The sequence below is a fragment of the Ursus arctos genome, unplaced genomic scaffold, assembly GCF_023065955.2.
Source record: "Ursus arctos isolate Adak ecotype North America unplaced genomic scaffold, UrsArc2.0 scaffold_3, whole genome shotgun sequence".
NCBI classification, from domain to species: domain Eukaryota; kingdom Metazoa; phylum Chordata; class Mammalia; order Carnivora; family Ursidae; genus Ursus; species Ursus arctos.
The window spans coordinates 75,746,885-75,761,421 of record NW_026622985.1 but is presented as its reverse complement, the minus strand read 5'-3'; the positions used below and the strand labels follow the sequence as shown (position 1 = coordinate 75,761,421).

At 38.6% G+C, this 14,537-nt stretch overlaps 1 protein-coding gene across 2 annotated transcripts in view; it reads left to right on the top strand.

Annotated features, from left to right (window-relative positions):
* The first annotated feature begins 267 nt into the window (after positions 1–267).
* Positions 268–14,537, top strand: part of WASL (WASP like actin nucleation promoting factor) — a 64,259-nt gene continuing 49,989 nt past the window's right edge. The window contains exon 1 of one of the 2 annotated variants that reach the window (XM_026510305.4): positions 268–778. In XM_026510305.4, the coding sequence (XP_026366090.2) occupies positions 662–778 (117 nt within the window). In that variant the 5' untranslated portion in view covers positions 268–661. The remainder of the gene's footprint in view (positions 779–14,537) is intronic. The other variant, XM_044387999.3, reaches the window with a different exon arrangement.

The following is a 14,537-nucleotide window of genomic DNA, read 5'->3' as shown; positions in this document are numbered from 1 at the left end:
CGGCTTCCGCGCCCCCAGAAATAAGAGCTATTCTGGGGAGGAGGACCTGGGTCTTCACTGACGCTTCGCAAAGGTGTGCGTCCGCGGAACAAGGGCTGGCGGCTGCCGCCGGGCCCCAACACCGCAGAAACGAGGCTCAAGGCCGGGGCCGGCACGCGTGATCACTGCCCCCACGTTCCACCTCGCAGCCCGCGCCCGACCGGAAGGGGGCGGGGCTTCGGGCCGGCGCGGGGAGGCCGGCGCGGCGTGGGGTGGGGGGGGCTCCTCCGGGGCCCAGCCCGCAGCCGCGCGTTTCCGGCGCGCTCCCCCGCGTCCTGCGTCCTGTGGTCTCGTCCGCCCCCGCTGCCATGTTGGATTGTGCGGCCGCCACCGCCGCCGAAGGAGGATTGGAGGAGGAGTTCGGAGTTTAGCGCAGTCGCCGGAGTACGAAGACAACGACCATCCGGCCAGACCCTAGCCGGGCGGGAGCCGGGAGCTTCCCTTTCTCTGCACGGCCGGTTGTTGGCTCCTCCTTCCCGTGGCCTCCTCCTCCCCGCTCCCGAGGAGCTGCGAGATGCTGTGCCTCTGATTCCCCTCCTCCCACCCCTGTCACCGAGAGGGGAAAGAGCGCTCGCCTACTCGCCGGAGACGGCCCTGGACTCGCAACCCCGCCGGCGAAACCATGAGCTCCGGCCAGCAGCAGCCGCCGCCACCGCGGAGGGTCACCAATGTGGGGTCTTTGCTGCTCACCCCGCAGGAGAATGAGTCTCTCTTCACCTTCCTCGGCAAGAAATGTGTGGTCAGTGGCCGAGACCCGCGTCGCCATCCCCGACGTTACCTCACGGGCCCGGGCTTGAGGGCCGGGAAGTGGGAGTGGGGAAGAAGGCGGGAGCGGCGCGGGGAGGGTCCGGCTGCCGGCCAGGCCTCCAGCCAGCCCGGCTCCCTGGGTGCGGGCAGTGCGGGCCGGGGCGACCGGACACCGCCTCCCGAAGCTACCCGTGAGCAGGAAAAGTGTCACCTCCGCAGGCCTGTCCTGGAACCCTGCCTGGCCGGGCCCGGGTCTGCGCTCTTGCTGCTGGTTCAAACTTTGCCCTCAGGCCACAAGGGGATTTTATTCTTGCACGAGCTGCTTGATCTTAAAAACCGGGCCTCTGTACTGGCCCTCGCTTCCCCTCCTGCTGTTTGATCTGGGGATACTTTCTTTCACAATGGCAGAGGTTTCAGGAGTGGGTAGGTCGGGGAATGAAGCCTAGATATGAATGAAGAGGACCAGAATGGGGTTTTTGATCCCCCTTTAGGAGCCCAGGAGGGAATGAAGTCGAGTGCATTGGTTCAGAATGAAGGCAGGAAATGCTACTGCTCCCCATTGCAGAGAAACAGCGTTTATTTCTCGAGCAATCTCGCCCAGGCCTGGTTTCTGCTCTCCTCCCCACTGATTTTTTTCATTGGTGGGAGGAGGTGCTGCTCTCCCCACAACCATGCGCAGGGGAACCGCAATCTCTAGTAGTTCTTGGCCTTTTGGGGCCTGAGAGTGATTCTTAGGTTGGTGCTGTGCGGCCTGTTCCAACCCCAGATGGCCGGTTGGGAGCAAGCAGTTCTGTGGGAAGGGGAATGTGTGTTGTTGACGGAAGCATTCATTACATTGGCTGCTGGCACTTCTGGGGGTGGGGAGGTTCTGCTCTGTGGTGTAGGCCTTGTCAGGCTGCATCTTACTGCGGTGGCTGGGTTGTACTGTGGTTGAGTTTGTTGAAACGCTGTTTGGGTCCCTTTCTCCCCTCTTTGCGTGTTAGCACCTGCACAGTATGTGCCACTGGAACCCAGGAAACCCCTACTGAAATGTCAGCAGAGCGGTACCATTTTACAACTTTTCTTAGTAGTGTTAAATATGTCACACTAGGCTACATCTGCTTGTTTAAGAAGTTAGGATTAGACAATTTCTGGAAAGTTACCCTATGGGTTAATTGTTAACTTATAGGAGTCAACCTTTTGTATCCTCTTGGAGATTGAATCGTTACATTTAATTCAGATGTGTTTAATATTTTACTGATTAGAAGAATGAAATAAGAGGACTGGCTTAAAATCAGTATTTTGGGAAACAACTTTAAAGAAAATGATCCCCCCCCCCCCCCCCCGCTTTTAAACAAATGAGAAAACTGAGCTAGTGAACCCTAAGTCACACAGCAATTTAGTCATGTAACCAGAACTAGAAAACCAGGACTCCTGATGCCTAGTCTGGACTTTCCACTACATCATGTTGTTTTAGAAGGGTTTTTTTCTTACTTGTTATTGATTTATTTCAAAAAGTGGTGCAAAAGGAATAATCACTTCTTTTTTTTACACCAAAACTTGATGTAATTAGAGTGTGAGATTTTAAGGCAGCACTAATTTTTGTGTATTTTCAATTTAGGAAAATCTCTAGCTCTTTAAATGTTACATTATCTGCAAATGAAAAAAAAATTAAAATTTCACTGGTTTATTTTCATTTGCTATGTAATCTCTGTCAGAAAGGAAGTAGTTGTATTACGTTTTACATACCAGACACATTAACCTTAGGCAGGAAGGAATTTACATTTAAACACGAGTACACTGACTAATTGCTCTATGCTTACCTGTAATGTTTACTGGTTTCAAAAAAATGAAAGATGTGAAAGAACACATTGAGAAAGATAGCCTTGCTTTCTGGTTAGCATAAGTGGATTGCTGAATAACCCATCAGTATTCAGTGCTCAACATCTTCATGTCATCTATTATTAATCATCTTTACCTTTTGAATTTGTCATTTAAAACCAGAGTCTTGTGCTATGAAATTATTGTGAAGATTAACTTTAATATTTGAAGTCTCCAGTGACTTGAGAATAAAGTATTTAAAAAAGAATATTTAAAATTTTTTGAACAGTCCTTTTTTTGTTATTTGCTGACTGTGCAGCTTTTTGTAGTTTAAAATAATAGCGAAATACATTATCTCATTAAAAAAAATCAGCAATAACATTTACAAGTCAGACCAAATTTGTTAGGGCAGAAGTGTATTCAGAGCCCTATCTAAGAGTTCAAGGAATGAAGCAGAAGTAGTTACAGTCCCAGTTCTGGAGGAGCTGCATTCCTTCTTTGACTCAACAAATATATATTGAGTAAGTAAATGTCGAGGTCAAAGTCAGGGTTGATGCCTACCTGCAAGGAGCTTTACTATGTCTCACAAGGGAAACAAGTAAACTGATGAGTAAGTCAGTACTTCAGAGTGATGTATAAGATACTGAATGTCACAGTGGAAAATGTCTTGGCTTTGTAGTCAGCACACCAGAGTTCAAACTCATTTGGTCACTTAGGACAAGTTTTGTTCTTGTTTTTTCTTTTTTTTAACTTCCTGTGGTAGAATTGGTTTTCTCTATTCTAAAATAGGGATACCGTCTTATGGGATGATTTTGTGGATTAGAAGGACCATATGTAAATATATAGATGATATTATTTTTTTTGCAAAAGTTTAGGAGATTAAGAGAGGATGAGTTAGGGGCGCCTGAGTGGCGCAGTTGTTAAGCGTCTGCCTTAGGCTCAAGGCGTGATCCCAGCGTTTTGGGATCGAGTCCCACATCTGGCTCCTCCGCTAGGAGCCTGCTTCTTCCTCTCCCACTCCCCCTGCTTGTGTTCCCTCTCTCGCTGGCTGTCTCTCTCTGTCAAATGAATAAATAAAATCTTAAAAAAAAAAAAAAAAGAGAGGATGAGTTAATGTTTTTTTAGGGTGGGTGATACGTGAATATTTAAGATTAGTATACTCCCAGGTTGTGAGAGGAATGAAACAGCTTGGAAAGTTGGGGGCCTACTAGTAGTTTGTTGTGGAGCAAGGAGGGTTTCTGCTTGGGTTCTCAAATTTAGGTATGTATTAGAAACATTGTGGAGATTACAAATACTACTAGCCCGCATTCCTAGATAATATTCAGTGGGTCCAAGATGGAACCTGGGTATTTCTATTTTTAGCAAGCTTAACAGGAGACTTTAACATATATGAAGTTTACTGTTTTCTGATAGGGTAATCCTGAAACACAATTTGAAATGTTTATGTGTTTCCGTTCAATCTTGGGTGTATATTTTGTTTGTTTGTTTTTTTTTTTTTTTTTTTTTGATTTTATTTATTTATTTGACAGAGATAGAGACAGCCAGCGAGAGAGGGAACACAAGCAGGGGGAATGGGAGAGGAAGAAGCAGGCTCTTAGAGGAGGAGCCTGATGTGGGGCTCGATCCCAGAACGCCGGGATCACGCCCTGAGCCGAAGGCAGACGCTTAACCGCTGTGCCACCCAGGCGCCCCTTGGGTGTATATTTTGTGAGTTAAGGTTAAATTAAAACAAAGGGGTTTTGTTTTATATAATATATATTATTCTAGGAGAATAATAATTATATATATATAATTCTGGGAGATTAGGCCTCATGCCTATGTAGTTTTCTATAATTTTTATAACATCTAGTGTACAGATCACCGAATACTTATTGATTAATTATAATTGCTAACTCTTTTATTCCTCAGGAGCTCATTTAGTATTTCTCATTTCTCAATCAGGTTGTTAAAATCTTCGGTTTCTGATGCAGGTTGTATTTGGACTTAGGTCTTCGTTTATTTGAACAAAATGGTTTAAGTCAGATGCTGAATACAGGTAGTAACAGTAGCTGTCCAACAGTTACATTGTTTCTGTTCTAAATTCTTAAATAGGTTTCCCGGGAGAGGTGCTTAGATGGATCATTGTTTTGATGAAGGCCTGAATTAAGGCAGCACTGGTGGGAAGTTAGGGCTGAGAATGTATTTCGCCTTGAGTACGGAAAGAGAAAAAAAGGTTAATATTTATGGGATTTGGAATATACAAAGCAGAGAAGGCAACCTTGTCTAGTATAGCAGAAAAAGGTGAGTATAAGAGTGTGTGTCATATAGGATAAACTAATGTATAGGAGGAGATTTAGAAGAATCTAGCAGATTGTTATTCTTAGCTTTTAGGCAGATTTCTTAGCCAATATGAGCCTTAATGTCTAGATTTGTAAAATGGGCTTACTCAAGGATTTCATAGAATAATGCTATAATGTATGCACAGCACTTGGAATACCTACCACTTCTGAAGTGTTCTGTTTGGAGAAGCATGTGGAAGAAGGTAAAGAAGATTTTTTTAAAATTTTTGTTTAAGTGTTAGATTCAACAGTTTCAGTGAACTGATTTGGTCATTTTAGAGACTGATTCAAAGTTGAGGTATAAAAGAGCAGGTAGAGGTAATTAATTGAAAGTTAATCTCCCTAGGAGTTTATAGAACCCTACATTAGTGTAGAGGTCACTTTCACTGTAAAGATTTTGGAAGCAAAACAAGTTCATACATTCTTGTCCATAGTAGTATATATCATTAACTGTAAATGTAACTCTTATTGGTATATGACTGAGCAATCTAGTACTTTTAAGTGATTATGTATTATTTAGTAATTAGAAGATGTTTAGTGTATTTAACTCTATTCATAAATATACTATAACAGAAATATATCCTGTTTTTATTTATCATATCTACCATATCAGTATTCTTTTTTTTTTTTTTAAGATTTTATTTATTTATTTGACAGAGATAGAGACAGCCAGCGAGAGAGGGAACACAAGCAGGGGGAGTGGGAGAGGAAGAAGCAGGCTCATAGTGGAGGAGCCTGACGTGGGGCTCGATCCCGTAACGCCGGGATCACGCCCTGAGCCGAAGGCAGACACTCAACTGCTGTGCCACCCAGGCGCCCCTATATCAGTATTCTTAGTAGTGGAGGATTAATGACTAGAATATCAATATAGGAGCATGAAATTAATTAGAAAACATTAGTTTCACTTTCAAGTTAATGTGTTATAGAGGAATTGTGACCCTTTTTTAAAGAGATCAAATAATTGGGTTTATTTTTATTTATTTATTTTTAAGATTTTATTTATTTATTTGACAGAGAGAGACAGCCAGTGAGAGAGGGAACACAAGCAAGGGGGTGGGAGAGGAAGAAGCAGGCTCCTAGCAGAGAAGCCTGATGTGGGGCTCTATCCCAGAATGCTGGGATCACGCCCTGAGCCGAAGGCAGACGCTGAATGACTGCGCCACCCAGGCGCCCCAATAATTGGGTTTAGAGTAATATTGAAGAGGCAAATCTAGAAAAGCCCCCTTTAGAAAATGGAATCAAATGAAACACTTACAGTAACTTCATAGTTCAATTGCTATGGCTTTCTGTTAGTTTCCTTGGTTTCTCAGTTTCCTTGGTCCCTTGGTTCCTCTGCCATAGTGATTTTTTAAACTTATTTTTAACGTGATTTGAAAATTACTATACAAATCTGTCTTCGTAAAAAGGGTGTTCATTAAACACCAGATATATTCAAACAAAATGGAAATATGAAAGATATGTAGGAGTATAAAATGCTGTTAAAAACAATGTGAGGAGATCAAAATTATCGTAAGCCAAACATACAGTAAGTAACCTTTGGACAATGAAATGTTTTTCAAGTTTCATTTTAAAGGTAAATTTTATATTAGATTTGGAGAAGCTAAAACTATCTAGTATTTTTAATTATTAAGATAGAGGTGAAGTTGTTTATTTATCATGTCTTTAGTTCCAAAATAAAAATTTTTAAGTGAAATTGTCCCTCCAGTATGATGAATACTTTTGTCGCCATAAAATATTAGAAGTACTTAAATACCTAAGAAATTTTCATTATAGTAAAGGAGCTGGTTGATTTGTATGTAATGCATAAAGCCAGTTAGAAACTCAGATGATTTCCTCTGTTTTTATTAACGAAATGTCATCATGATCAAATACTGAGGACTTACTGACAACATAACATCCTGTCAGTATCTTGGAATACATGAAAGGAGTAAGGAAGATTTAGTCCTTACACCTTAGCTGGGGAAGGCAAAAATCATGCACAGAAAGATATGTTTCACAAGCCAGCACATAATTGATTTAAATAATAAAGAGGAAAGATAGATAGATTACAGTGGAATTTGGTACATCATTGTGGGGCTTGAACATGAGGACCTTAAATGCCCTTAAATGGTCAGGAACAAGGAAGCAGCTCAGTTGAAGTAGAGGGACATGTGTAAGTAAGTTTAGAGTAGAAAATTTGCATAGAGTATTAGGAAATATTAAATAGACTGGCTTGGCTAGAAATGAGAATGGTATTTGCTTGAGAACATAACAAATGATAAGTTTGAAGGGTAAATTGAGGCCAGATTTTGGAAGACCTTGACCGCCAACTTAGAGGTTGAGGTTTAGTCCTTAAGTAGTAGGGGTCAAAAGATTTTTGATTCAAAAACTGTTAGGCTGGAAGAGTCTAAAGATGGGAAAAACTAGAAATTACATTCATAATGGAAATAATTCAGTAATGGTTTAAAGTTTAGTAAACATTTTCATATTCATTATCTCAGCTGACCTGGCCTGGCTAAGGAACCTGAATTGTAGCAGCATCTGGAACAAAAGGGTTATGAGGTATAGTAAATCCATGGTCTTTGTGCACATGGTAGACACCACCTGTCACTCCTAGCATTTTTTCCTATGTTCAGGTGCGGTCTCTGAATACTCAGCATATCCCTACAGGCAGCCACTACCAATCAGTCCAGGTTCACATAGATGAAATCTAGTTGCTATTCCAAGGCTATATAGTAGAAATGTTGTGAAGAAAAAATTAGCAATATTTAGTTGGCTGTGTGAATTCCAGATGACAACAGAAACTCCTGATAGTAATGGCAAGGTAGTAGGAATTTTAAGAGTAGAGCTTTTGGCATCCTTTGCAGAGTGTTGATTATTGAGGCCTTGGGAGTGAATTCAGTCTATGAAGGGGTTGGTGCAGGTCAGGACTACAGAGGGAGGTAGTCTAACCCATATTTGACTTGGCCAGTATTTGAGAAGGGTGGATTTCAGTGAGGAGTTGAAGGGGGAGAAAGATGTTCTCTTTAAGTTATCTGAAAAATGGTATTATACATGCTGTTCTGCAACTTAATTTTTTCACTTATATTAATATATTTTTCATATATTTCCATGTTCATTTATATCTGTTGCATACCTTTATTACTACATCCTCTATTTTGTGAGTTTCTGGTAACTTATTATAAGTATTGATAGGTGCATTAGTTTTCTGGGGCTACCGTAATGAAGTATCACAAATGGGTAGCTTAAAGGCAAATTTATTCTTGCTCACTTTGGAGGCTACCAGTCAGAAATCAAGGTGTTAGCAGGGTTGGTTCCTTCTGGAGGCCCTGAGAGAATTTGTGCCATGCCTCTCTCCTAGCTTCTGGCATTGCTGGCAATCCTTGATGATCCTTGGCTTAGATACTCATGACTGTAATCTCTACCTATGTAATCACATGGTGTTTTCTACCTCTCTGTTTTCTCTTAAAAGGACACCAGTCATTGCATTAATGTCAGCCCTAATGACCTCATTTTAACGTGGTTATGTTTGCAAAGCCACTCTTTCAAACTAAGGTCCATTTGCAGATACAGGTGTTAGAACTTCAGTATATCTTTTAAGAAGACATAATTCAGTCCTGAACAATAGGTATTTTTTACTTTCCAAATTTTTGCCTTTAGAAAAAGTGCTATAGGGACACGTGGGGGGCTCAGTCGGCTACGCGTACCTTCCGCTCAGGTCGTGATCCCAGGGTCCTGAGATCAAGTCCTACATTGGGCTCCTTGTTCAGCGGGGAGCCTGCTTCTCCCTCTGCCTCCTGCTCCCCCTGCTTGAGCACACGCACGCTCTCTCTCTCTCTTTCTCTGACAAATAAATCTTTAAAAAAAAAAGTGCTAGAGTGAACATCCAAATATTTATTTTTATATATCCTTTCTAAACTAATTCTGTAAAATGAATTCTAAGAAATGAAGTCAAAGGGCACAGACATTAAAAATATTGGGGTGCCTGTGTGTCAAGCACGTGCCTTTGGCTCAGGTCATGATCCCAGGGTCCTGGGATCGAGCTCCACATCAGGCTACCTGCTCAGTGGGGTTCTCCCTCTCTGTCTGCCTGCTGCTCCCCTTGCTTGTTGTCTCTCTGTCAGATGAATAAATAAAATCTTAAAAAAAAAATAATAATATATACAGCTGGATTGTCTTCCAAAGCAGCTGTTTCTAAACTCCATGTATTCTCATCAACACTAGGATTTCAGAATCATTTCCATTTTGACAGTTTTACTGGTCAAAAAAAATCTTGTTTGATTTGTAGTTTTTAGTAAAGTTAAATATCTTTTCATGTCTGTTTGTTATTGATATTTCTTCTCTGAATTATTTGTTCTTTAGACCTTTTTTTTCCCCTTGGTTATTTGGAGAACTCCTTAGGGATAGTTACTGTATATTACAGTATTTTTTTGGCAGTTTGTCATGTATCTTTTAACAGAAGTATATTTGGTGTTTCTGGTCATTGCATGGGATTTGAAGTTAGATATAATAGTCTTTAATTATATCAAGTTTTTATTTAATACTGCCCTAGCTTAGAATTGCAAAAATATTTACTAAATTTTCTTAGTACTTTTATGGTTATATTTTGAACATTTTATCTTTGATCTTTCTAGAAATGACTTTGGAAAATGAGTATAGTAGAAATCCAGCTTTATTTTTATAAATGGCTAGTTGTCCCAATACCATATATTGAACAATTTTTTTCTCTCATCTATTTGAAATGCAACCTTTATTATTTACTAAATTTTCAGATATACTTACTTACATGCGTTTCTTCATTCTCTTCTATTTATTTCATTTGTTTATTTCTTTGCCTGTTACAGAATTTTTAATGAATGTAGCTTTATAATGACGGTACAGTTTGGTTATCATTAAGTCCCTCATTACTCTCCTTTTCAACATCTTCTGGCTATTTTTATGTGCTGTGCTTTGTATTTTTTCAAGACTTAACTCCCACCTCTGTCCCTCACCAGAAAATACTTGCTTTGATTTGGAATAGCATTGAATTTGTAGATTAATTTAGGAAGAATTGACATATTGTGGCTTCGCATTGGAAAATAAGTCTCTTTTATTTACTATTTAGGTCTTATTTCATTCTGTAGTTTTATAGTTTTCTTATATCTGTTAACCATTTAAAGATGTTTTAGAGTGCAAAAGTAATATACACTTATTTGTTCAAAACATACACACAGTGTACTATGCAGCGTCAAAAGTTAAAATACCCTTTCACACCTCTAAGCCTCCAATACAATTAGGATTCACATAAAACTCTTCTTAATAGTTTGATGTGACTGTTTCCCTTTTTTTTCTTTACTTTTATGTGTATTCAATGCTATAAATCTCTCTCTAAGCACTGCTTCTGCTGCATGCCACAAATTTTGGTAAGTTATATTTTCATTTTCATTTAATTCCAAATTATTTTATAAATTTCTCAAGACTTGGGGTATCTGGGTGGCTCAGTTGTTTAAGCATCGCCTTTGATTTGGGTCATGGTCCCAGGGTCCTGGGATCAAACCCTGTGTCAGGCTTCCTGCTCAGCAGGGAGTCTGCTTCTCCCTCTCCCTCTGCCCTCTCTCTCTCTCTCTCAAATAAATAAATAAATAAATAAATAAATACAATTTCTCAAGACCTTTTTAACCCCTATGTTATTTAACAGTATGTTTAGCTCCAAATATTTTGAAAATTTCTTTTATTGATTTCTACATTGTTGTCTGAGAACATACTTTGCATGATTTCTGTTCTTTTATTTTTTATTTTTTTTAGAGATTTTATTTACTTATTTGAGAGAAAAAGCCTGGGGGGGGGCAGGGAGAGGAGAGGCAGAGGGAGAGGGAAAAGCAGACTCCCTGCTGAGCAGGGAGCCCTATGTGGGGCTCGATCCCAGGACCTGGGGATCATGGCCTGAGCCAAAGGCAGATGCTTAACTGATTGAGCCACCTAAGCACCCCTCTCTTCTTTTAAATTTAAGTTGTGTTTTATGGCCCAGAATAGTGTCTCTCTTGGTGATTATTCCATGTGGACCTGAGAAGAATGTGTATTTTGCTGTTGTTGAATGAAGTATTCTATCAATGTGAACTAGATCCAGCTTATCAAAGAATTATTGAATCCTCACTGATTTTCTGCCTGCTAGATCTGTCAATTATTGATTGAATAGTGTTGGAGTCTCCAGCTTAAGTAGTGGATTCATCTGTTTCTTCTTGCAGTTCTGTCTGCTTTTGCCTCATGTATTTTGATGCTCTGTTGTTAAATGCAAACATATATTAAGTATTGTTACATCTTCCTGGAGAAATGGTCTTCTTATCATTATGTAATGTCCCTCTTTATTCCCGATCATTTTCTTTGCTCTGAAGAATGCTTTGCCAAAAATTAATATAGCTACTCCCAACTTTCTTTCATTTTATGTTAGCATAGTATATTTTTTCTCTCTTTGCTTTTAATTATCTGTGTCTTTATAATTAAAATGTGTTTTTTGGTAAACAACTTATATTGGCTCTATTTTTTAATCCACTCTGACGGTCACTGTCTTTTAATTAGTACAGACCATTTACATTTAAAGTGATTATGGATATAATTGGATTAATGTCTACTATATTGTTGTTTTCTATTTGTTGCCCTTGTTTCTTTTTTTCTCTTCCAGTCTTTTTCTGCTTTGTTTGTTGTTATTTTTTTTAAGATTTTATTTATTTATTTTAGAGAGAGAGGGAGCATGTGCACATGTGAGCAATGGCGAGGGGTATAGGAAGAGGGAGAGGGAGAGAGAATCTGAAGCAGTCTCTGGGCTCAGCTCGGAGCCCAATGTGGGGCTTGATAGTAGGACTGCAAGATCATGCCCTGAGCTGAAACCAAGAGTCAGGGGCTTAACTGACTGAGCTACCGAGGCACCCCAGTCTTTGTTTGGTTTTAATTGCACATTTTATATGATTCCATTTTCTTTTCCTCTCAGCATATTAATTATATTTCTTAAAACAATTTTTTAGTGACTTCCCTACGTCCTGCAATATACATTTACAGTCAATCTATGTCCAGTTTCAGATAACACTATATTGCCTCATGGGTAGTATAAGTACCTTATAACAGAGTACTCCCAATCCCCCCATGTCTATAAGCCATAATCACTGAGTACATTGTTGCTGTTAACATGTTAGAGCAATTAAAAATAAGAAAAATAAAAGAAATTAAATAAAAGAAAAGAAAAATAAAATTCTTTCTCTAACACTTTTTTCTTTCAAGTATATTCATGTTTCTGACTTACATCATTTGTTTCACTCTAAAGAATTTTTAGTACTTCTTGCAAGTAGCCTTCTTCTCTAGTGGGAACAAGTTCAATTTCTGTTTATCTTAAAAAGTACTTATCCACTTTTGAGGATAATTTTGCTGGATATAGAATTGTAGATTGGTGTGTTTTTCTTTTAGCACTTTAAATATCTTATGCCACTCTCTTGTTTGTGTGGCTTCTGAAGAGACATTTAATGTAATTCTTACTTACCATAGGAGGAGAAAATTCCTCCAATAGGAATTCTTAGGTTTACTTAAACGTGTACTAAATGAATCTTTAATTTTTCAAGCCTGTGTTTGATGCATCTAATGATTATGATCTTTTTCTTATTTTTTGGAGAACTCAAGAGAAGTTTCTGAAGCAGAAGTTATTTTAATTCTTTATTTGATTAAACATACTCTGAATAATCTTAATCTCACATTAAAAGACCTCAAAATAGTGTTCATAGTATGTAGCTAATCAGTTAACATTTACTGAATTTAACCATCAGGAATTCACTATTAGAACATGTGGAAATCAGGGAACTGGCTGTATGCATACACCCACCTATATACTGAAAGACTGTTAGTGCTACATTTTTATTTAATTTTTGTATTGCATCTTTCTTCCATGAGCTCAGACCAACCTGTTCATTTCTAAAAACAGAATTTTCCCACAGAATGCTAGGAAACAGTTTGAATAACTCAAAAAATTATGTAATATTCAGGTGTGAGACTTTGGGAAAAGGTCTTTGATAGCAGTCACGTGACTATTTAAAAAATGACTTTTCCTTTTCATTAAAAATATAGTGCTTATTACAAAGATTAAGACCTTCACTGTCTGATAACATAAGTGGTAGCCATTAGCCAGTGTCTTTTGAGCACTTGAAGTATTATTAGTTCAAATTGAGACGTGCAGTAACTGTGAGATACACATTGGATTTCCAAGACTTAGTACAAAAAAGCATGCAAAATATTTCACTAAGATTTTAATATTGGGGTGCCTGGCTGGCTCAGTCAGAAGAGCATGTGACTCTTAATCTTGGGGTCATGAGTTCGAGCCTCACATTGGGTGTAGAGATCGCTTAAATAAATAGACTTAAAAAAAAGATTTTAATATTGATTATATGCTGAAATGATAGTTTAAGAAATATATTTGGTTAGGGGCGCCTGGGTGGCACAGCGGTTAAGCGTCTGCCTTTGGCTCAGGGCATGATCTTGGCGTTCTAGGATCGAGCCCCACATCAGGCTCTTCTGCTATGGGCCTGCTTCTTCCTCTCCCACTCCCCCTGCTTGTGTTCCCTCTCTCACTGGCTGTCTCTATCTCTGTCGAATAAATAAATAAAATCTTTAAAAAAAGAAAAAAAAAAGAAATATATTTGGTTAAATAAAATTTATTAAAACTAATTTCATCTACTTTTTATTTACATGTTGGCTACCAGAAAATTTGAAATTGCTTATGTAATTCACATTATATTTCTACTGGGCAGTGTAGACTTCAGCAGTTCACAAGGTAATAAAGATAAAAATGGAAAATCATCCATAAACCCCATCATCCAGAAATAACTCTTATTAATGTTTTTGTGTATATCCTTCTAGGTTTTGTTTTTCATGAATTATTGAATGATAAATAAAAACCTGTACTTACTCTCAGAAAACACCCCCAGACAAATATAGATATTAATTTTTTTATTGACATTGTTTCATGTCAGTAAGCATACTGTTTTCAGTAGATGCACACATTAGAGAAGATTGACCAATTTCCTAGAGATAGACAGTTAATTTTCTCTTTTTTTAAATTCTTCCTAACATTCTCCCTAACATTTGTATGTATATACATATATTCCATCTGTCTTCACAGACTTGATCTGTTATTTTACTATGATAATTTCAAAGACATAGAATTGTTTAAAGAGATAAGCACATTTAAAATTTGACTTTATATTGCCAAATTACACTGTCATCGTGCCTTTTATTATGATACTCTAGTGTATTCTTTGTAGTTCTTGAAAGTGCCCAATTGCTATGTAACCCTGCCCATGGGACCATTAATACTAAGTAACATTAAATGAATATAAATAGCAATAATTTTTTGAATTTAATTCCACAAAAATGTTCTGATTTCTTAAATGTGATTTTCCTGAGTCCTGGATATGAATTTTCTTAAGTATTAGAGATTTTTCAATTTTAAAATGAAAGTGAATAAATCAACAATAAAGTATGAAAAGAGTCCAAATGTCCATCAGCTGATGAATGGATAAAGAAGGAATGGTATATAGATATACAGTGGAATATTACTCAGCCATCAAAAGAATGAAATCTTGCCATTTGCAATGACATGGATGAAGCTAGAGTGTATTATGCTAAGCGAAATAAGTC